The sequence below is a fragment of the Lolium rigidum genome, chromosome 7 (assembly GCF_022539505.1).
Source record: "Lolium rigidum isolate FL_2022 chromosome 7, APGP_CSIRO_Lrig_0.1, whole genome shotgun sequence".
NCBI classification, from domain to species: domain Eukaryota; kingdom Viridiplantae; phylum Streptophyta; class Magnoliopsida; order Poales; family Poaceae; genus Lolium; species Lolium rigidum.
The window spans coordinates 163719234-163744242 of NC_061514.1; the positions used below are offsets into that span (position 1 = coordinate 163719234).

At 44.4% G+C, this 25009-nt stretch overlaps 1 protein-coding gene across 2 annotated transcripts; it reads right to left on the bottom strand.

Moving 5' to 3' along the window:
• Window positions 1–3724: 3724 nt before the first annotated feature.
• Window positions 3725–7231, bottom strand: LOC124676566 (protein DETOXIFICATION 16-like). 2 transcript variants are annotated; one of them, XM_047212609.1, is made up of 9 exons: window positions 7160–7231; window positions 6036–6310; window positions 5386–5930; window positions 5209–5295; window positions 5079–5135; window positions 4737–4975; window positions 4408–4526; window positions 4224–4310; window positions 3725–4109 (listed from the first exon to the last, which is right to left on the bottom strand). In XM_047212609.1, the coding sequence occupies exons 2-9, from the start codon at window positions 6270–6272 to the stop codon at window positions 4050–4052; spliced, it is 1431 nt and encodes a 476-aa protein (XP_047068565.1). In that variant the 5' UTR covers window positions 6273–6310; window positions 7160–7231; the 3' UTR covers window positions 3725–4049. The 2 variants fall into 2 exon arrangements, with proteins under 2 accessions (XP_047068565.1, XP_047068564.1); XM_047212608.1 differs by lacking the exon at window positions 7160–7231 and adding an exon at window positions 6453–7137.
• Window positions 7232–25009: the final 17778 nt, after the last annotated feature.

The following is a 25009-nucleotide window of genomic DNA, read 5'->3' on the forward strand; positions in this document are numbered from 1 at the left end:
CCACCATGGCGATAGTAAAATGCACTTGTAAGCCTCATTAACAGCAAAAACTATAGAAGTTAAAGTTCTGTCAAACTTCTCATGCCATTATTTAGGTGCTTATTTCAGGCCATATAAAGATTTCAGCAACTTGCACACCTTTTTTTCTTCACCTTTTACTGCAAACCCAACATGCTAATCCATAGAAATCTCGTCTTCCAACTCTCCATTAAGGAAATCTTTCTTTACGTCCATTTGATGAACCATAAACCAATAGGAGGCAGTCATGGATAGTAGTACTCGAATGGTGGTAAGTCTAGCGACATGTGAATAGGTGTCGAAGTAATCTCTGCCTTCTCTCTTTGTGTAGCCTTTGGCTACAAGCCGCTGATAGAAATTCACTATGGATTGCCTTGATGACGTTGGGACTCCATAGTAGAGTGTTGTAGTCAGCAAAGAATTTTCCCCACGAGGGTGACTCGAGGGTTTATATCAACTCTCAGGGAATTGGTGTAGAGTTATCTCTTTTCCTCTTCTTCTAGCAATTCTGCAAAGTAAAGAAATTTTCCTTATGTCCCCAACTCCACCGTGTGGTTGGCAAGCACAAGATTTCGTATTAGTATTTGTAGATAAAAGACGTAGTAAAAGTAAATAAAGCTTAAAACCATGCTACTTCATCTAATACACACATCTCTCCACACATATTTTTGCATACAAGTTGGATTACAACCAATACTTAAGAATAGGGTACATAATATGCATCTATCAATACACCTTACACATAATATATTCCAATCTCATATCACAATATCATAGAATAAAGATCCACCACATAGGAATTACATATATGACCATAATTATGTTGGGCAGCTCATATGGTACTAAGATCTATGAAAACAAGAGATAAATAGATCAAGCTATTGCCATAAACCTAAAATCCAGAGGCGGGCTACTCCCCCTTCATCATTGTGTTGATGTGGAAAACGTTGGAGAAGGTGGACATCCCTTCGGCGGCGGCTCCGGCGGAGTTCCCCCTCCAATCTTCCCTGCTGCAGCCTCTATTTTCATGTTTCGGTGTTTCTGCGGTGCTCTCCTTGAGGAAACCTTGGTGGTCATATATATAGGTGTTTTTAGGTCAAACAAAGTCTGTTGACGCAAGATTGAAGTGAATTGTACGGTCCACGGCGAAAAGAGAGGTGGTGGCGCGCCCCCTTGCTGGGCGCACCACCATCTATCTTTTGGGCCTCCAGCTGCTCCAACTGCTTCCCGTGATGAAATATTGACGTCCCCGAAATCATATCTCAATTTAACTCCATATATATATATCCCTGAAAGTGGGAAATAAGCAAAACAAGGTTTTTCTATTCTGCAGAATTATAACCTAAATAAAGGGGAACATTGGTAAATCCCATAAATCTATATAAAACATCGAAATAACATCATATATGTTGCAAATATGTGGGAATATGTGTTAATAAAGTGTAAAGTTCATGTATGTATTTTACATGCATCAATTATACAACAAGTCCAGACGCGGAGGAAGAAAGCCATGATGTCGCAGACACGATAAACATAATCCAAGAGGGCGAGGCCCCGGGAACCGCTACACATCAAAAGACGCGTGTTAGTATTTTCAAATTGATGGCCATTGGGCGTGGGGTTCCCGCAAAAAGAAGCGTGTTGAAGCTCACCTCGTGTGTGGCGGAGCCGACGAGGACGACAAACTTCTCATGATGCAGGCGTGCATCGTGGCGTCTGCACCACAACTCCAAGTGACGAATCGCAAAGCGCGGAGTCAAGCACGCCAGAGGAGACACCCTCATATCTCCCGTGGCTAAGTCATTGACTCGAAAGGTGGTAGAGTCGGAGGGCGAGTCGACTCCTCAAAAGGAGCGCACACAGATCTGTGGGATCTTCCGACTCCGGAGGAGTTGGAGCCACCTCGACTCAAAGTGCCGGAGGTACTGAAGTCTGCTGACATGGAGCCGACCCTCTTCCAGGTGGAGAAGAATGTGCAAATCAACCTAACACAATAGGGGACACCAAGAAGGGCATTGGTACTTCGACTTTGGTGCGACCAATTACATGACTAGTGACCACGCCACATCAGCAGAACTCGACACGAGCGTACCTGCTACGTCAAGTTTGGAGACGCTCCAATATCGACATCTGTGGGCAAGAGACGGTCTTGTTCGTCTACAAGTCAGGCAAGCACGAGGCCATCACCAGGGTATAGTACATACCTCGGCCGAACACGCACATCATCAGCCTGAGTCCACATCACCTGCAACTCCGTGTTCTCCGGGTTTGCCGGTGAAAACCTTCGGACCAGACGCGTCCGCGGTTGAGCACTTGGTGCTTGAGTTGCAGCCGACTCCAGGTGACGGGAGTGCGGATCCTTGCCGTCGTCACCAGCTCCACAATCGGGGAGCAAGTACCCCCAGCCAGTTCGCCATCGACACCAAGGGATCCGATAGCGGAGTCCTCGACTCCGGTTGTCACTGGCATAGAGTATTTCATGCCACCATGAAGGTATGCAAGTACGCTTGGTGCAAAATACGACTCCATGCTCGAGTACCTGTTATGCACCTTGCGGCACATACTTTACATAGGCCTGGCTACGGAGCCGGACGAGGAGATGCACTACCTCGCCAATGAGGAGCCCAACTCATTTAGTGAGGCGAAGTCAAGCGCCAGCTGGAGGCGTGCAATGGAGTAAGAGATGGAGGCCATCGAGGAGAACTCGACTTGATGCCTCACCACCTTACCACCCGGTCACCTCACGATCGGTCTGAAGTGGGTGTACAAGGTGAAGAAGGATGCGCAAGGCCTGATCCTTAAGCACAAGGCTCGCCTCGTGGCAAAGGGGTACATACAGTAGCATGGGATCGACTACGACGAAGTCTTTGCTCTCGTGGCCCAACTCGAGTCAGTCCAGCTTCTGCAGGCCCTAGCCGCAAGTGTTAGGTAGGGAATCCACCACATGGACGTGAAGTCTGCTTTCTTCAACGGCGATTTGGAGGAAGAGGTGTATGTGCAACAGCCACCCAGCTTCGCTGCAGCGGGAAGGAGCACTTGGTGGTCTGACTCGACAAGGCGCTCTACGGTCTCAAGCAGACGTCAAGGGAATGGAACATCAAGATCGATCGACGCATCCATCATCAAGTTCTACTTCATGCAATGCGAGTCGGAGAACGGCATGTACGCGCAAGGCACGACAACGACTCGATTCTTAGTTAGAGTTTATGTTGACGACTTAGTGATCACCTGCTCCGGCTCCAGCGACATCGACAAGTTGAAGCTAGAGATAAAGGCATGTTCCACATGTTCGACCTCGGACTGTTGAGTTACTACATTGGCATCGAGATGCGACAAGGGTCGAGCGGGATCAATATCCCAGAGTTGGCCTATGCCTTGAAGTTGTTGGAGAAGGCGGGGATGGTCGGGTCCAACCCCTACCATGTGCCAATGGAACCGCGCTTCAAGCTGTCCAAGCACAACACGACACCCACGACTGATGCGACCGAGTACGAGAGCATCGTTGGGAGCCTCCAGTACTTGGTACAAACTCTGTGACAAATCATTGTTCTATTCTTTTCAGTCACCCCTCCTTACTCTCTTCCTCGGTTCATATGTTACTTTCTTCCTCTCTCTCAGTTCATATCAGGGACGGTAGATCTAGTTTAGGCCCAACACCACAGTCCTTACAATTTAGTTTTCAAGTCTTATCAAGGTCAGCAACCGAGAAGAAAAGTCTGATTTTGTAATCAATAAAATAGTCTACTAAATTCTCAAAAGAAATGTCATGTCCATACTACGTTTTCCTCTACTCAACAAAACACTTTATTCCCTTATGGCCTTGTAATATCAAGCGCCATGCCTTTGCTTTCAAAATATCTTATCCCACGCCATCGACAAAAAAATCACAAAATCAGATCATTCTTCGGCTGTCTCTGAAGGAAGTGACATGCTCGTGGCATTGAGACGAAGCAGTTTTCTCCGCGACAAATTCTTCGTGAGTTCCATATCTTTCCTTGCACCGTGTTCTGTCAAAGATGCATCTCGCATGTTCATGTGGCCATGTCTATAGGAAGGGAAGAACTGAAAACTCTGTCCTTTGCCTTCGAAGCCTGCAGAAGCACAATAAAGGATTATAGGCCACATGTTGAGAATTCAAGATATTGAGAAACCAACAAAACAATGAGTATGCGATGTGTGACAGGAGTTTTGCTTGATCTGCATACTTCTTTCTCCCAGTCGGTGTACATGCTGATGGACAGTAGCAGCAGCATCTGCACGACGAGTCCACACATTATTCCGAACCAAAGTCCCTGAAGTTCAGACGCAGTTTGTTAGATGTTTCTCCGAATCAGAAATGTAAGTGAAATTAAAACCTTTGTATGCGATAAGGGTGGTGAGGTTTAATACCATTCCGCCAAAATGGTAGAAAAAGGCAAAGCATAATGCTGCTGGAACACCGACAAGGTAATATGCACTGAGATTGACACAAGCACCAATCTTTTGCAAACCACAACCCCTAACAACACCTGGAATATCAAGCATACCTCATTGCAGTCAGTACCTTGAGAACAGTATTTTGTTGTAATCACACATATGGTTCATTAATCATCATATGCAAGCATACACAGTAGCAATAAAAAAAAGCAAAGAGAAGACATTTTTCTAGCAAGAATTATGACACAATAACATATGTACAGGCGAAAATAGTTTCCAAGTGGAGTATCATCAATATTTACCTGAAAGGACACATTGCAGATCATCGAAAACAAATGCAATGCCCAGAATTGGCATCATTCTGGAAATGTATTCCACAACTTCCTTCTCATTGCTGTAAGAGTACCCCCATACATTGCGCACCAAAATCATAAGAAGTCCTAATGATACACCCGTCACAAGACCCATAGCCATGGTCACACGAGTAGCCAGACGGGCAGCTTGAGGCCGCCCAGCACCAAGCTCGTTTGAAACACGGGTGCTGCAACGACAAGATGAAGGATTTCATTACCACAGTAACAATATGATAAAATTTTAAATATAGGCATGACACAAGTTTATAAGTTCAAGTTGTTCAGTGTTACCTTATGGCTGCCCCAAGCCCGAAAGGGATCATGAATATTAACGAACTGGTGTTTAGGCTGCAAAACTTTTGACATTTAGTATCAGGAAAAGGAAACAGAATGTGACATGCCCCAGGAAAATGGAACTCACCAGATGGACAATACTGACGCTTCGAGCTTAGGATTCGGGAGAAGTCCAGAGAGAAGTACCAGGAGCTCAAATGACCACCACTCCAAGCTGTGTACATGTAGGATTAGGCTTTAGTGAAGATGAAGCACGAAAGTATCTACCTACACTTGAGAATGAGAGGCACAATATTAAACTTACCAAACCATAAGAGCAGATGGAACGGCAAGCCTCATGAAGCTAAAAAGGTCACGGAACGCCTCCTTTGAGACCCCTATCCAGGTGTTCTTACAGGTTGGAGAGACCCTGATATAGATAGCCAAGATGGACACATTGGCCAGGTAAGAGATGGCATTGGCCAAGGCAGCACCCTTATTGCCCATCCCAAGCTTGTACACCAACAACCAGCACACAAGGACATGGTTCAGCGCTGTGACACCTGAGCTCATCATCACCGGGAGAACTATGTTTTGCGTCTGCAGGAACCGGACATGGCACTGCAGAAGTCCGTAAACAAATAGAGCTGGAATCAACCACCGGATGTAGCTCCCTGCCCCCATAGCAATCTCCGGGTCCTGGCCGACGAGCAGAAGTATCTGCCCGGTGTACGACCAGATTATCGCGACCACAGCGCTCACCATAGTAAGCACAAGGACAGCCCTCTGCTTGTAGATGCCGAGAAGATGGTACTGTTTTGCCCCGAAGGCTTGCCCACAGAGTGTGTCCAAACTGCTTGCCATGCCAGCCTGAAATGATTATGAACAGATACAAGAAAAAGCATTCAAGTTGTGCTAATTCCTCAGGAGGTCCAACATACAGTATGTAAGAGATGGAATACACATAATATATACCAACAAGCTGAAGCCAGTGACACCAGCAAAGGAGGTGGCGATGGAGGCACTCGAGAGAGCGAGCTCACCGAGATGACCGACAAACATGACTGATATCATCTGGACGACGTTCTGTAGGAGGCATCCGGCGATGAGAGGCCCGGCAAGGTACAGCTGCTTCTTGATCTCAGTGACCACAAGGCTCTCTTTTGGCCCTGCTGTCTTCTCGATGTTGCTCCCAACAAGGGGCTCATCCATGTTGCTTGGTACCCTGCTTGAAACCTCTCACTTGTATTCTGAAAATGGTAGGCGAAGTGCGGGTGTATTTATCATGTTTGTGGAAGAACGTACTGATCGATCAGCTGCATCAGTATTATTATAGGACGGCAACTGAGAGTACATACATTCACTAAGGAAACTAGGAGGAAAAAGAGGCACCTTGGCTGCCAAGTTCAACACACGTGAGTTTCTAACATAATACACTATCTGACGAACAAAAGTGGACGGAGCAGTTAGCAAGACGAGCTCTATCAATCAAGACAATAATGTCATTTCCTCTATCGTCCGCACTACAGATTAAGTAAGCAAAAAAGCGTTGATATTTCCGGGTAACAAAATCGATCACGGAACCCCCATCGTTGTCACTTTGTCTGTTTGAGCTGACCACTAATGCATAGGATTAGCAGGTCTAGATTCGGCCAATCGTTTTCTAGCCTGCACATGTGTGGAGTTCCTTTTTTCTGTTTGACTGTATCTGTGTGTTTTATTCTCTGTTACTCACGTGCTTCGGCATATAATAAAAGGGAGCAATATCCCAAGATGTGGCGTCATTAGATGAATCAATTAACGAGGCCTGTTTCAGCCAATCGGAGAACTAAACAGAAATTTTGTACTAACGTGTGTTGGTTTCGATTTAAGTGAAACAAAATTTCAGACGGCCTTGTTATACACGCAAAGGAAAAGTTCGTAAGGTGTCCTTTGAAAATCAAGGCATGGCTATTCTGGCGTTTGCAAGGTAGGTGTCCTTGAAAATCAGTGGAGGTTTCTCAGGAAACAAACTGTTACCCAAAACCATGGAATGAAATTCAGGCAGACCACCAACCTCACAGATGGGCGATGCAGCAAGAAAGTCAAGAGAGCCGTACCGAGGGCGCGTCGGGGGCCAGCGCTGAAGATCGCATGGGCGGAAGAGCACTGCGGCAGTGCGGCGGCGGGTTGGTCGGCTCTTGGGGACGAAGCGCGAGAAGAAATCCTCCTCGCCCAAAGGCCCAAGATAGCGGCCACCGCGCGAGAGGAAGGCGGCTACGTGGATAATGGAGTGCTGTCGTATTGGGATGGGCCACTACGCCGACGAGCGGGCTCCAGTTTCGGCGCGAGTACTCCGGATCGGAGCAGGATTTTGTTCCATACATGCTGCACACCGCAGAATTTGAAACATTTTTCGAATATGAATATTTTTTAAAATTTGGACAAGTTTCAAATTTGAATAATTTTTTTCATTTAAACAATTTCCGAATATGACCAATTTTCAATTTTTTAAATTGAACGATTTAAAATTTGAATAATTTTCCGAATTTGAACAAAAATGAAACAAAAAAGAAAACTGAAAAACAAACAGAAGGAAAGAAAAATAGAAAACAAAAAAATGCAAAATGGGCATGGCCCAATACCTGACCAGGGGTGTGCGCCTGGTAGTGGTAGGCACCGAACGAGTCAGTGTATAGGACTGGCGGGCTCCTTACCGCGGCGGCTCAGCGGCGCGGCGCTGCCTACCTAATCTAGATGTTGCATATTTTCAAAACTAATTTTTGCAGAAATCTGCTGAGTTGAGCTCATTTCTTGATGATTACGGGCATGCATTTTGAGTGCTTCAGCTTGCTCAAAATGAAATAATGTAGTAAAAGATAAAACAAAAAAAGGAAGCCAAGTAATAAATCTCACTGTCTGGAGTTCTTCCATAGTTTAAAAAACAAACAACCAATAAGCACGTACTGGAATTACATTTTTCCAGAGATACACAACCACTAGCCAACAAGATGATGATGATGATGATGATTATTGACCGTTGTTACTATTACTATCAATTATGACGCAGGTTACAAAGGCCACACTTTATTTTCATTCCATGCTTGCTCAATTTCTTTTCTTTGGGTGATTCACCCTCTTCCATCTTTCGGTTATTTTTCTTAGGTCTACAAGCCATCCGAACATAACCTGGCACTTGTGGCTTTGGAATCTGCAAAATAGGAGACTTCTCCTCCCCCTAAACTAGTTCTAAGCAATGTTCATATATTTTCTTGAATTCTTCAATGGAGCAGCACTTGTCAATAAAATCATCAATAACTTTGCCACACTTATATGTGGCAGTAATGCCATGGCAACAAGGCAACTCTGCCATCTGAAATTATCCATATGAACATGTTATTTTCTCCAAGTTGACACTCTAACGCCTCCCTCCACGCCTCCCTCTACCTCTGACATGTTTTATCTCCACAACTCAACTGAGGCTCCCAAGAAATCGCTACAAATGTCTCACGTTTGAGGAATCTCCACAACCTAATTGGATGCTCCAAGTACACCACTAAGATCACAAAACTGTCCAGGGTCCAAATACCCAAGAGGAACAAGCTCCCGAAGAAATATACTCGCGAACTTCCACCTCCACGTATCACCTTGGAAAACTCAAACCGATGTACCACATGCAATTACAGAAAACACCACAAAGATGCTTAAATCATATACTCTTAAATTCCAACAAAGCAATTGGGGGAATAAGAGAGGGAGAAAAAAATAGAAGAACAATAAATTTCTCCACGATCTAGATCTATGGATTCCCTCACAAAGAGGGTCACTAGTAGGAAACTAGCTATAGGTGGAAGACCATTATGTGGCACACCTCTTTTGCACGCGCCACAGAAATTAATTTTTTACGCATTAGACCAGGTGCGCCACTAAAATAGTGTATTTCTGTGGTGCACCACACACACATACGCCACAGAAACAAGGTGGGCCCCACCCCGACTAGGCCCAATAATTGGTTTCGTTATTTCTGTGGTGCACATAATCACATGGACCACAGAATTTAGCCTTTATGTGGCGCATCTTGCTTGGTGCACCACAGAAATAAAACAGTTTGTGACGCACTGGACAAAATGTGTCATATAAATAACACATTTTGTGGCACACTGGGCCAAATGTGCCACAGAAATAAGACATTCTGTCCTCCACGCAACTCCACCCCCCTCTGGATCGTCTTTTTTTAGCTTTGTAAATACATAAGAAATAGATAGAAATTTTAAAAAATAAAATTCTTCGAGGTGCCCATGTATTACGTCATCTAGTTTTAATGAGAATTAACAAACATGAATTTTGACTTTTTTGCAAAATTGTATTGCAAAATCATCAAACTGGATTTCTGGTTGCATACGAACTCGAAAAAAAACACACAATATATCAAAATGACCGGGAGAAAATTCTACATCCGAATTCATCCGGGTTAACCTAGTTAGCAAATTTTTAGAATCGTCAAATTTCAAAAGAGTAAAAAGTTACGGCAAAGTCAAGATTTGTTCCTGCAAAATTTAAAAAATTAAAAAAGAAATTCTGTGGCGCACCAAGTGCACAAGCGCCACAGAATTCTAGTGCTGAAATTTGAATTTTGGTGGCGCCTCCTCGTCCTCTCCTCCACTTCTCCTCCTCACATTCTCCTCCTCACCTTCTCCTCCACTTCCACTTTCCCTTCACCTCCACTTCTCCTCCTCTCCTCCATTTCTACACTTCTCCTCCTCTCCTCCACTTCTCCTCCTCCCTCCTCTCCTCCACCCGGCGACCTCCTCTCCTCCACCCGGCGACCTCCTCCTCCTCCACTACCCACCTCCGGCCGGCCTCCTCCTCCACCCATCTCCGACCGGCCTCCTCCTCCTCCACCTCCGGCCGGCTCCTCCTCCTCTTCCTCCACCCACCTCAACCCACCCCACCCACCAACCCACCTCTAGCAAACATCAGCAAATTTTAAAAAAATATGGCGGCCCCAGATCTAGATTTGGCCGCCATTTTTTTTTGAAATTCAAAAAACAAATTCTGTGGCGCACCACCGCTGGGTGCACCATAGAAAGTTTTCTGTGGCATACCTTGCTGGTGCGCCACAGAATGTCACTTTTCTGTGGCGCATGGGTCCCGTGCGCCACATAATTCAAACTTTTGTCGGTGAATCCTGTGGCGCACCCTCATGTGCCACATAATAGTGATTTAGATGCGCCACAAATGACCATTTCCCTACTAGTGGGTATTTTGATTTGTGGGATTATAGATCTAGATCCCCTCTCTATTGTCCCTAAAATAGGTGCAAGAATCATGGAGGGATTGATAGATAGCAAGCTCACGAGAGGTAAAAAATGGTGAAGAACAAAGGGGAGAAGAGTTGTGCAAAGTAAAAAAACCATTGAGGAAGAAGACCCCCTTTTATACTCATTTTCTAAATGTTACTGTTGACTGTGTGACACAAGCGGTAGTACCGCTCCTATAATAGGTACTACCTCTGTGGTGGTAGTACTGCTCCTACAAGCGATACTACCCCTTAGCCCCCCTTAGCCTGTTGAAACTGAACTAAAAAACGATGGTTCACAACAAGAAGAGAATGGAGCGGTACTACATAGCGAGTATCAGCTATTGCAAGTAAATTTGCAATAAGCGGTACTACCAGGCTACCGGCCTAGCACCGCAGGAAATACAGAGAGCGCAAAGTGCTTACACGGTACTGGACCGGTAGTGTGACCGGTATTGCCGCTCACGAAGGTTGCAACAAAGGATAAGTAGTACTACCTCTGCCACATGCAGTACTGCCGCCCAACCTGAAAACTGCAGAAATAGCTGAACGATAACGATCATATTTTGAACATTCGGGCTCCTAGCTTCCCAAGTAATCACTAGCTCGGAACAGTCAGTCCCAATAGTGATTCCACTAGAGTTTTGAACTTGGGCGAAGACCACAACATCACGCAGTCTAGTGCTTCCAAAATGAGAGGATCTACAATCTCGGAGTATGCCTTGCACCATGCTCCTCTGAAGCCACCTGATTCATCTCTTAACATGCCTCCGCTCCAAGCCACCATCTCATTGACGCTAATGGCACCATCCACATCACGTTTAATGATATCATTGCTTGGTCCATAATAGGTGCATTTCGGCCGAGCCCCTTAGAGGCAAGATTCTTCGATGCTAGCTCAAGTTCCAGCATTGTGTCATGCGTCTTACTACCACACTAGGATCAAATCCTTGATCAGCTTGGCTCGTTCCTCTTTTGAACACCACGGTTCATAGTTAATATCTGTAGCCCAAGTGTCGGGGTGCAATTTTGGTAACTTAATCTTGATAATATACCTCGATGTTGTCCGGAACAAAACTTCATGAGAGCATTTTGCTAATGCATGGAGCTATGTTTTTGAAGTGGATATGCAGACGAACATGCGTTATATTCTCTAGCATGCCTCTGTGTGGGGGTTGAGTAGTCCGGCACAATGCCTCGCATAACCCGCCACCAAAATGCGGACACCTTTGGTACTATCTTCACGCTCCACACTCACTTCCACATATCCTCTTGGCTTCGGGAGGAATAAATAGTCGTCCTACTTTGTTCCTCTCCAATCTCCAACCTGCGAAACAAGCATATGGTAGGCTGACCATGTACATGTCAGAATTGTCATGCGCCCAAGCATCCCAGTCCCATGCTACTCTACTTTTTTCGATAAAGGGAATGTATTAATATCAAAAGATACCAATTACACATAGCCTCTGCAACAATGCAACAACACAACACCCTAATGGTAGTGCGGATGCACACAGCCAAAAAAATAGAAAAGGAAACTAAGAAACAAAAATCCCGCTAAAGCATCTCAGGTCTAGCAACATCAATACAACCACCACCAAGACAACACCTGAAATACGGACTCTCCAAAAACGATGTCTCTAAGAAGAGAACGGCGCACCAGCGCCATCATCGCCCGACCAAAGATCTAAGGTTTTCACCATGAAGATAGTCACCGCTCTCAAAACAATGCCTCCAATAAGGTCATTGCCAGGCACAACCATTTAAGGCCAGACCTTGGGTTTTCACCCTGAAAGGTAGGACTCTGAATTTCACCTGTGCTGCCGCCCCCACTTTCATACCACTGATGCGGAGCCCGAAAAACCAAGCAAGTCCCTCAACAACGTGGAGACTTGAACCTCCCTTAGCTAGTCCTCCAATCCGGCCTTCATGTTATTCCCTTCTTCTGATTGCATCATGGACCAATATGTCTCTTGATGCCAACACAGAACAGAGCTTCGTGCCACTCCTTCCAAAACCAAACGGTCGGAATAAAAACATCCGTGTGCACGACCGAATACTACCGATTCAGCAAACTCTAGGCAAAAAAAAAGCACTGTTACATTCGCCGGCGGCGCCTTCCGGAACTCAACACTCCAGCCAGATCGAGAAGGGCTCTGCTGCTAAGAGGAATTTGCATGAAACACTCTATATGCAGTTGACAGAACTTACTTTTTTGTTAACTTCTGCATATCCCGCCGATAGATATCTTCGTTGATCAGCTCGATCACCCTATCTGCCATTGCATTAGATGGCCAAACAAAAAGCCCTTGCGTACTGGAGCTCGGGATCGAGTTGTCCTTCCAAACGGAAATACTATCTTCGGTGCCTACCCTATTGATGATTCCTCTTGCCAAGTCTGAGGTGCCGTTTTGGGCATCATTGCCTCCATAAACCCTTTATTACGGCAGTAGTGTACCCTGAAAACTCGAGTATAGAGAGAATAGGAAGATGTGAGTAATCTCCAACCCGGTTTACCAAGGAGCGTGATGTTAAAAGTGGCCATGTCTCTGCAGCCCATTCTGCTTTGCCCCTTTGGAACTACGATCTTGTTCCTCGCTAGCCGGTGCATGAACTTCTTGTTGAGGAAACCACCACCATAATAGACGTCTTCTTGTTGCGGGTTCCGTTAAATAAATTAAAACATCTCATGCAATAGGTCGCTTTTGCTTGGAGAACTGATTTGATCATGGTTTCCTTGCCAGCAAAGGACATAAGCTTTTCCGCCCAGCCATGTTGTCAGAAGTAAACTCGAACAAGTCACTCGCCACGCCACCAACCGTTGTGGGGTCCAAGATACCTTTCAGTAAAGCCCTCAACATCGATATTTAACATCCGTATTGCTATGGCATGTTCATGTGTTCTGAGTGCATGTCGTGTCATACAGAAATAAAGTCACACGACTTCGGTCACATACCCGTAAACATGTGGTGTTTTTTTCCCGTGGATCAACAACACTAGACAATACCGATCATCGTGCGAGCATTCATCATATCTAGGCAACGATGATAGTGTGAGGTGGATTTTGGCCACATTTTCTTTTGTTTCAATCGTCACCTCGTTCTATGGGAGGGGTGTGTTCCCGGCAACATCGTGCTGAATGACCTTGCATTCTCACCGATCGGAGTGGATGATTCACGCGGCTCTTTTAAAATCTTTGAGCTCAGTTTTGTACGCATTTAATCTTCTGCGATATTTATGCTCGCCTATTGGTATAAAGCTGAATTTCAAATCGAAGTTACAGTTACAGATGATGACTTCAAAGAACCTTAATGCATGGTTTTGAGGTCAATTTTGTACTCCCTTCGTACATAAAAAATGATGAAGATTTATCTAAATTTGAATGTATCTATACACCAAAATGTGTGGTGAGACCAAATGTGTGGTCTGCAATGAGTTTCATAGTTTGGAATTGTCCAGGAGCGGGGGAACCTCGACAATTCACGAGTTGGTGGCACTCTCCCAATCTAGCCGTCCTAGTTTAATTTATTTTGTGTGAGATTAGACAAAATAAAAATAATGTTCGTAGTCTTAGGAGTCGTTTAGGCCTTGGAGGTTTTGCTGGAGTTAGTAGTGAAGGTATGAGTGGAGGGCTTGCTCTCTTTTGGCATGAAAATCTGTACGTCAAGGTTAAAGATCTGAATAAAAACTTTATTGATGCGGGTATCCGTTTGTCACCGGATGAGCCTTTGTGGAGACTCACTTGTGTATATGGTGAGCCTCGTGTAGAAAATCGACATCGGTTTTGGTCCCAACTGCAGGGCCTACGAGGTATGTCATACTTACCATGGCTTGTGGTAGGTGATTTTAACGAAGCCCTGTGGAAATATGAACATTTCTCCCATACGTCGAGACCTGAAAACCAGATGGCTGCGTTCCGACATACTCTACAAGTTTGTGGTTTGGTAGACCTGGGCTTTAAAGGGGTGCCATTCACTTATAACAATAAACGACAATGAAATAGTAATGTGAAAGTAAGATTAGACACGGCAGTTGCAGACTTTGCTTGGAGGAATTTATATGCAGATTATGATGTTAATCCACCATGCTCTGACCATGTGATTGTTCCAGTTAATATGAAGCAAGAACAACAACTCCCAAGACGAAGGCCAAATAGGCAATATGAGATCTTGTGGGAACGGGCAGGAGAACTTCTGGAGCTGATTGAACAAGTATGGAGCGGTGAGGAAGAGCAAAGAGACATGAAGGGTATCATGAAGAAGCTTGGTACTGTCATGACAAGACTTCAAGGATGGAACAAACGGAAATTCGGCAATATTCTCCATGAGCTGGATAAATCACTACTACTATTAAAAGACCCAGAGTGGGGTGATCCAAATGATTTACACCGTCAATATCGCATCCAACGGACAACGATTGTTCTCTAAAACACATTGTCAGCCCGGACGCTAAAGCAATCCCATAAATCAAGCAACATTCCCGCTAATCAAAGAAAATCCCATAAATCAAGCAACATTCCCGCTAATCAAAGAAAACAATCCCGCTAACCAAACAAAAACAATCCCGCTGATCAAGTTTTCATTGACTCCTCCAAACCGTCCTCTTCGTGCTCACGCGGACGGGGGAACTGCCGATACGCCGGAACTGCGACACGCCGCCGCCCTCTCACGACGCCGCCGCCCTCACGTCGCCGGCCTCCCTGTCGTCGACCACGCGAACACGCCGCCATGCTCTAAACGACCTGACGCCCTGTTGCTCCTGCCACCCGAAGCCAACTTCCCCCGCAGAGTTCCAATCAACCTGTCTCCCCTGTGTCCGCTGCCACGCCGTCCGCCGTTCCTCGCCGGACATTGCCAGGTTTCTTCCAATACACCGATACATTTTACCATCTACGTCTGGTTTTCTCCATACAGCTATGAATTGTGCAATATATACAACAACCAGATTCATTTAATCTTTGCTGTCACGAAGCTCTTAATGTTTTGTAGTGCTTCCTGAAGTCATTGTTGTCACAAGCTCTATATATTGGAGTGGTTCAAGTCATTGCTGTGAAATAGCTATTGCCTCAAAACTTGCAAAATAGTATATGTCTTCCGAGCTTACCGATTGCTTTCATGTGACTGCTCCTATTTTGCGTCCAACAGTGTATTCTGAACCTGCGACGGCGCCTCATTTCAGGACATTGCAAACATGCAAAACCAAGGTGATTAACTGTCAATGTGTTCAATGCGGTGTTGCTAAATTGAGGTGATTAAGTTGTACCATATATGCAGATCCTAAAGAGCTGAAGAGGCAACGTAATAAAGAGTATTATGCAAAGAATAAAGATGAAATTGCCAAGCGCGAGACGACAAGCACGAGAACTTAAAAAGCAGTCAACTAGCCCCGATAATGACGAGAACATGATTTGTGATACACCGATTCATTGGACAATCAGGAGTCACGCAAACATACAGAACACCTGCGGGAGGTACTAAGCGCCAGTGTCTAATGTTTAGTTCATACATCAAACATTTTGATAGCACCTGCAGTTATTTTGTCTGAAAGGTTCATTCGCAGGTCAGATGCAGGAAAAATTGATAGCACAAACAAACTTTGGGGAATCAGGTTCACTGGCCCAAATAGCTGGTAAGAACATTATTGGCGCATCACTGTGCACAATTACTCATAATTATCACTCTTAATCTACTCCATGTTTTCGCGGTCTGATGAGTGTGCCTCGGGAACAGATGTAACAACAAACCCTGGAGTGCAAACACAACAGAGTGGTCATAGCTGGTATGCTCAATTACCCGACGATAAGAAAGCGGAGTACATACGAAGGCAACATTTAGCCCGCCAGAAAAAGAAGGCCGTAACCCGCACCTGGTGTTAACTGTCTACGGTCGTCTCACACGGGGTCGGCTGCCTTACAGCGTACCCCATTGAGCAACATAACCAACACACATGCTAAAGGTACATAAACCTGATTTAGCAACAATTTCTAATAATGGGATTATTATGGCTTATTTGTTCGTTGTTCGTCTGCAGGGGTATGTACTGGGGAGATTGGATCTGCGCATTCCGCCATGACCAACAATCTTCACAGTCCATGCAACAATTCATCTATGCTTGATGATGACGAAAATGATTGGCTACATAGAAATGATACTTACATGCGAGATTTGAGATCAATCGAAGAACTGCACAATGTGTCTACATCTTCCGGATTTCATAGCGAGGAGAGCTACCTATCGAAGAGTGCTTATAATGAAAGGAAACGGCAGCGTGATTCTTCAGAAGAGACACGACAGCGGAACAGGGAACGGTACTCATTAATGCCAAGTGGACAGAGGGACTCACGATTGCACAAGAACCGTGAGTATAAAAAATCCATTCGGACAACCAGCACTCCATCTAAACACAAAGACATTGAACCTGCCACAATCTCATTCCCATGCACACCTATCATACGCCCACAACCCTCAAACAATCGCCCAACAGGTATTCTGTCAATAAAACATGGTGTACTATTGACCTGTTAATTACCATATTTTTTACTTATTCTGTGCATCTTTCAGGGGGAACAAACAGTGACGAAGACTCTGACCTTGCAGGAATTTTTGAGCCTACTGAACAAGGTGTTGTTTTCGAAGGTAAAATTGCATAATTATGGAGCATTTTCATGCAGCCTTCTTTTTAGAATAAATATGATTTAAACATGTTTTTTCATAGATAATTTGGACACTAAACAAGAGGAAGAAGCAATGCATGAGAATGATGATGATGATGAATGCAGGATTTTTAATGGTCTAGGTACCTTTCTCCCACCAACTATACCATGTTTTATTATTTAATTCAAAAATATAATTAATTCCACTACTATTTTATTCGTAATTATCATATTTTGTGTAGGCGACGTGTTCGATTCATACCAAGTCACAAGTGATGTTCCTCCGAGAAAACAGAATAATGATCCTTATGACTATGTGTACCACAATCTACCTACCAAGCATCATGTTTTGAAGGATGTAAAAGACTGCGAACATCACTACTACTATTAAAAGACCCAGAGTGGGGTGATCCAAATGATTTACACCGTCAATATCGCATCCAACGGACAACGATTGTTCTCTAAAACACATTGTCAGCCCGGACGCTAAAGCAATCCCATAAATCAAGCAACATTCCCGCTAATCAAAGAAAATCCCATAAATCAAGCAACATTCCCGCTAATCAAAGAAAACAATCCCGCTAACCAAACAAAAACAATCCCGCTGATCAAGTTTTCATTGACTCCTCCAAACCGTCCTCTTCGTGCTCACGCGGACGGGGGAACTGCCGATACGCCGGAGCTGCGACACGCCGCCGCCCTCTCACGACGCCGCCGCCCTCACGTCGCCGGCCTCCCTGTCGTCGACCACGCGAACACGCCGCCATGCTCTAAACGACCCGACGCCCTGTTGCTCCTACCACCCGAAGCCAACTTCCCCGCGAGTTCCAATCAACTCTGTCTCCCCGTGTCCGCTGCCACGCCGTCCGCCGTTCCTCGCCGGACATTGCCGGAGTTTCTTCCAATACACCGATACATTTTACCATCTACGTCTGGTTTTCTCCATACAGCTATGAATTGTGCAATATATACAACAACCAGATTCATTTAATCTTTGTCTGTCACGAAGCTCTTAATGTTTTGTAGTGCTTCCTGAAGTCATTGTTGTCACAAGCTCTATATATTGGAGTGGTTCAAGTCATTGCTGTGAAATAGCTATTGCCTCAAAACTTGCAAAATAGTATATGTCTTCCGAGCTTACCGATTGCTTTCATGTGACTGCTCCTATTTTGCGTCCAACGGTGTATTCTGAACCTGCGACGGCGCCTCATTTCAGGACATTGCAAACATGCAAAACCAAGGTGATTAACTGTCAATGTGTTCAATGCGGTGTTGCTAAATTGAGGTGATTAAGTTGTACCATATATCCAGATCCTAAAGAGCTGAAGAGGCAACGTAATAGAGAGTATTATGCAAAGAATAAAGATGAAATTGCCAAGCGCAGACGACAAGCACGAGAACTTAAAAAGCAGTCAACTAGCCACGATAATGACGAGAACATGATTTGTGATACACCGATTCATTGGACAATCAGGAGTCACGCAAACATACGGAACACTGCGGGAGGTACTAAGCGCCGAGTGTCTAATGTTTAGTTCATACATCAAACATTTTGATAGCACCTGCGAGTTATTTTGTCCGAAAGGTTCATTCGCAGGTCGGATGCGGGAAAAATTGATAGCACAAACAAACTTTGGGGAATCAGGTTCACTGGCCCAAATAGCTGGTAAGAACATTATTGGCGCATCACTCGTGCACAATTACTCATAATTATCACTCTTAATCTACTCCATGTTTTCGCGGTCCGATGAGTGTGCCTCGGGAACGGATGTAACAACAAACCCTGGAGTGCAAACACAACAGAGTGGTCATAGCTGGTATGCTCAATTACCCGACGATAAGAAAGCGGAGTACATACGAAGGCAACATTTAGCCCGCCGGAAAAAGAAGGCCGTAACCCGCAGCTGGTGTTAACTGTCTACAGTCGTCTCACACAGGGTCGGCTGCCTTACAGCGTACCCCATTGAGCAACATAACCAACACACTTGCTAAAGGTACATAAACCTGATTTAGCAACAATTTCTAATAATGGGATTATTATGGCTTATTTGTTCGTTGTTCGTCTGCAGGGGTATGTACTGGGGAGATTGGATCTGCGCATTCCGCCATGACCAACAATCTTCACAGTCCATGCAACAATTCATCTATGCTTGATGATGACGAAAATGATTGGCTACATAGAAATGATACTTACATGCGAGATTTGAGATCAATCGAAGAACTGCACAATGTGTCTACATCTTCCGGATTTCATAGCGAGGAGAGCTACCTATCGAAGAGTGCTTATAATGAAAGGAAACGGCAGCGTGATTCTTCAGAAGAGACACGACAGCGGAACAGGGAACGGTACTCATTAATGCCAAGTGGACAGAGGGACTCACGATTGCACAAGAACCGTGAGTATAAAAAATCCATTCGGACAACCAGCACTCCATCTAAACACAAAGACATTGAACCTGCCACAATCTCATTCCCATGCACACCTATCATACGCCCACAACCCTCAAACAATCGCCCAACGGTATTCTGTCAATAAAACATGGTGTACTATTGACTCGTTAATTACCATATTTTTTACTTATTCTGTGCATCTTTCAGGGGGAACAAACAGTGACGAAGACTCTGACCTTGCAGGAATTTTTGAGCCTACTGAACAAGGTGTTGTTTTCGAAGGTAAAATTGCATAATTATGGAGCATTTTCATGCAGCCTTCTTTTTAGAATAAATATGATTTAAACATGTTTTTTCATAGATAATTTGGACACTAAACAAGAGGAAGAAGCAATGCATGAGAATGATGATGATGATGAATGCAGGATTTTTAATGGTCTAGGTACCTTTCTCCCACCAACTATACCATGTTTTATTATTTAATTCAAAAATATAATTAATTCCACTACTATTTTATTCGTAATTATCATATTTTGTGTAGGCGACGTGTTCGATTCATACCAAGTCACAAGTGATGTTCCTCCGAGAAAACAGAATAATGATCCTTATGACTATGTGTACCACAATCTACCTACCAAGCATCATGTTTTGAAGGATGTAAAAGATCGCGAACATTGTGGAGCAATGAAGCTCCAATATGAGGGTCCCGCTTTTCGTTGCGTAAAAGGGAAGGTCAAGATAGCTATCCCGGAAGTTCCTCACGAGTTGCGCCGGTTGTTTACAAGTCAGGTTGATGATGATGCAAAATATTTCAGAAAACACATACGATATTTCAACACACACTTCTCCTTCACAAGCCTGGGCGTCACACTTGATAAGACAGCCAGTAATGCCGCATGAACCGGTGTCTACACATTTGTTGCGCATGGGGCATTGTATTATAAGATGGACGATCTGGTACCTGGTGGTCAAGGACCTAGACATCTCCAGCTCTACTTCTATGATACTGATGAAAGCTTAGAACATAGAGTGAAGCGGTCTCCAGATCTTGACATCAATATCATACGGAAGATCCTTAACATACTAGAAGACAACCCGTATGTGCAGACCTTTAAGAGCATTGGATCTGTTCCCAACCTAGAAGAATATAGGATATCTCTTAACACGGATATAAGACTGGACCAACGAAGGTACAACAAACCCACAGCTTCCCAAGTGGCCGCAATGTGGGTTGAAGGGAGTGACCCGCAGAACACTTTTGATAGGCAAGTTGTGGTGTATGGAAAAGGAGACCGTCCTATATTTATTAGAGCTTACTATGGTTGCTATGATCCTTTGGCGTATCCATTATTCTTCCCGAGAGGGGAGACGGGATGGAACCGTTGGATCCCATATGAGAAGCCACCTTCCGTCGCTCAACAGACCAAAGAGGGTGACACCGAGCGTGAAGACTTACAATGTCCAGATCAGAGTTCAAATGTAGATGCAGAGCAAAACACTGATGAGATCGCAGGTAATTATTACAATGCTTTAAAACGTCTACCACATTTTAATCATTGTTACTGGAGATCACTCATTAATCAGTTTTTTATACATGTTTTAGATGATGAAGAGGATCAGGATGATGATGAAAATGGATCGTCCAGAAAATTTGTTAGCGCAAGGGAGTACTACTGCTTCAAGCTACAAGTCAGGAAAAAACTTTTTAACATTATATTGTTTGGTGGACGCGGGTTTCAGCAATGGGCTGTCGACATGTACATCAAGATGGAGACTATGAGACTTGATTTCTTCTCCAAGCCTAAGAATCAGAAGCTAATTCGTGCTGATCTTTACCAGGTATCACAATGTTCTCCACTAATCATGATTTCCATGTTATATTACACATGATTGGCCCTAGACAACTATATTCACCAGAAAATGATGTTTTCTTTGATTTGTTTCTTAAGGGGGTTGTTGATGTCATTCATGCTAGTGAGACAAGTGGTTCCCAGGTTGGCAAGAGAATCGTGCTACCACGGACTTTTCCGGGAGGAGATCGAGACATGCAACGAAGATTTTTAGATGCGATGGCGATAGTCCAGCGGTTTGGGAAGCCGGATTACTTCATCACGATGACTTGTAATCCACACTGGGAGGAGATTACATCCAGACTTGAACCCGGGCAGACACCACAAGACCGTCCAGACCTTGTGGCTAGAGTATACAGGGCCAAATTACGAAGTATGAAGGATCTCTTGATCAAGAAAAAGTACTTTGGTGAGGTTGCTGCATATGTCCATGTTACCGAGTTTCAAAAGAGGGGGCTGCCACATGAGCACATGCTTTTGATCATGCGATCAGATAGCAAGCTAACAAATCCAGACGGATACGACAAGGTGATATCTGCAGAAATTCCTGACAAGGATAAGTACCCTGTTTTGCATGCTTTGGTGGTCAAACATATGCTCCACGGACCATGTGGTGCTCTCAAGAAAAATTCGCCTTGCATGATAGATGGTGAATGTCGATTTCGCTATCCTCGGCAGTTTTGTGATGCTACGCAGCAAGGAAAGGACTCATATCCTATCTATAGGAGGAGGGATGATGGTCGAAAAGTGAAGGTCGGAGGAGCAGAAGCTGGATAATAGGTGGGTTGTCCCATACAACCCTGGTTTACTTATGCGGTATAATTGTCACATCAATGTTGAAGCTTGCTCTAGCATCAAGGCAGTGAAATATCTATTCAAGTACATCTATAAAGGACATGACCGTGCATCATTCTCCGTCGATCCAGCAGTAGATAATGATGACGGAGTAATCAATGAGATTAAACAATACAGGGATGCTAGGTTCGTGGGGCCACAGGAGTCTATCCACATGATTTGTGCTTTTCCAATGTTCGGTGTCTCTCCCGCTGTTCTCCAACTTCAACTTCATTTGGAGAATATGCAGACAGTCACATTCAAGGAGGGTGATGATCTAGAGGATGTCATCAATCGAGATTCTTCTTCCATGCTCATTGAATATTTTAAGATGAACAAGGTTGATCCTTATGCGAGGAACTTCTTGTATAAAGAGTTCCCAGAATTCTATCGTTGGATTAAGGGTAAGAAAAAGTGGCAGAGAAGAAAATTAAAGGGGCGGGGGCAGGTTGGGAGAATTGTGTACGCCCATCCTGCTGAAGGTGAAAGGTACTTCCTCAGAGTGCTTCTAAATCATGTTAGAGGTGCAACATCATATGAAAATTTGAAGACTGTGAATGGCAAGCAATGCGCCAATTTCAGAGAATCATGTGAAAAAAGAGGTTTGATAGAGACTGACAAGACCCTTGATGACTGCTTGATCGAGTCCGCTACTTTCCAAATGCCATATGCTCTAAGAAGGCTTTTTGCAACTATTTTGGTGTTTTGCGAGGTGACCAACATCCGATCATTGTGGGACAAACACCACGAGGCAATGTCTGAGGACTACCGCCGTAGCCAGCCCAACCAAGCCGTAGTAGAGCGAGATGGTCCTTAGAGACATTAGAGATCTGGTGCATTCGATGGGGAAAGATATTGGAAGTTACGGCCTACCGGATTTGGATCCAACCGATGATGGGTGTTCCGGTGGTCACTCGAGAGAGGTTCAAGAGGAGTTGTCCATTATTCCGGACAAAAAAGACATAAATTTGTTTACATCTCTTAACACCGAGCAACGTGCTGGTTTTGATGAAATCCTCTCTCACGTCATCGACAAGAGGAGCCAAATATTCTTTGTCGATGGTCCGGGTGGAACGGGAAAGACGTATCTGTACAAGGCACTCCTTGCCAAGGTTCGTTCCATGGGACAAATAGCTGTTGCAACAGCGACATCTGGTATAGCTGCATCCATCATGCCTGGTGGACGCACTTCACACTCCAGGTTCAAAATTCCAATTAGACTCACAGATAGCAGCATGTGCAATTTCACCAAACAGAGTGGTACCGCGGAGCTGCTTCGCATGGCATCTTTGATAATATGGGATGAAGTTGCCATGACAAAGCGTCAAACAGTTGAGACACTTGATAGATCGCTACAAGACATCATGGGATGTGCTTTACCTTTTGGTGGGAAAGTCGTGGTGTTTGGAGGAGATTTTAGGCAGGTCCTTCCAGTGGTGACGCGTGGGACAAGAGCGCAGATCACTGACGCTACCCTACGGAGATCTTACATATGGGATAAGATTAGAAAGATACGCCTCACGCGTAATATGAGGGCGCAAACTGACCGGTGGTTCTCCGGTTACCTTCTCGGAATTGGCGATGGAACGGAGGAAACGATCGGTGACGATTACGTGCGTCTTCCGGATGACATTGTTATTCCTTACACTCCTACTGAAGAACCTGTGAACAAGCTTATTGAAGATGTCTTCCCATCGCTTCATGAGAACGCCGCATCTGGCTCCTACATGAGCTCACGTGCCATCCTTTCAACCAAAAATGAACATGTGGACAATCTAAATACAAAGATGATTGAAAGGTTTCCTGGCCAAGAAAAGGTATATTTTAGCTTTGACTCTGTCGAGGATGATGCACGCAATAACTACCCAATTGACTATTTAAACTCCATCACTCCAAATGGTCTGCCCCCGCATCTTCTGAAACTCAAAGTCAATTGTCCTGTCATTCTTCTCCGAAATCTCGATCCTCACAACGGGTTGTGCAATGGAACACGATTGATGATTAGAGCATTTCAAGATAATGCAATTGACGCAGAGATTGTTGGTGGACAACATGCTGGAGATAGAGTGTTCATTCCGAGGATCCCTTTGTCGCCCTCTGAGGACATTTCACTTCCTTTCAAATTCAAGAGGAAACAGTTCCCCATACGGTTGAGTTTTGCTATGACCATCAACAAAGCCCAGGGGCAAACCATTCCAACTGTTGGTATTTACCTCCCTGAGCCTGTATTCTCGCATGGACAACTTTATGTTGCATTATCGAGGGGTGTGTCAAGGCAGACCACTCGGATTTTGGTCAAGCCAAATAATGATATAGATCCCACTGGAAAAAGCACGAAGAACATTGTGTACATGGATGTATTGGAGGGATGAAACAGAGGTTTGTTCTTCCTTATGTATGGTCATTTATTTTTAGTGTTTAATGCTCCTACTGCATCTATTGCTCTTCTCATTTTCATATTGCTCATTTCCCTTTTTCTGATATAAGTATGTTTGTGTTTTGCAGCACATTTGCTGCCAGGTTATGAAATACGATCTGGCCGACATATATCGTGATGATATGTACAGTTCTATACAGCTTGAGAATGGGGCTTATACTTGGCTTGATGATTTCCTTTTTTATCTCATAGTTCTTGTGGTCCGTTGCTCTGCACAAGTACCTTTTCCAGGTTTCAGAGAAAGGTGAATTGCCGAGATTACCAAGTTGCTCATGATATCGCTAAGATAGGCTGTAGTCTGTCAAGTATGGGTGTGATGCTTAATTCAGTACTGACCGTTTAAGCAAGATTGTAAGAACTTGGTTTCTGTGAATTAATAAGATCACTCTTTCAAAAAGAAAAGATAAATCTTATCTTCGTATGTAAAGGTTTATTTGCTGTTAAATTCTCAACTTTGTCACTTTTCATGTCTTCTAGGAAACTATATTTTGTTTCCATTGAAAATAT

Coding starts and splice junctions, on each gene's coding strand:
- LOC124676566 (XM_047212609.1), bottom strand. CDS start 6,272: ATGGATGAGCCCCTTGTTGGGAGCAACATCGAGAAGACAGCAGGGCCA. Junction 5,136..5,208: donor GCGTCAGTATTGTCCATCTG/GTGAGTTCCATT, acceptor AAAGTTTTGCAG/CCTAAACACCAGTTCGTTAA. Junction 4,976..5,078: donor GGGCTTGGGGCAGCCATAAG/GTAACACTGAAC, acceptor TTGTCGTTGCAG/CACCCGTGTTTCAAACGAGC.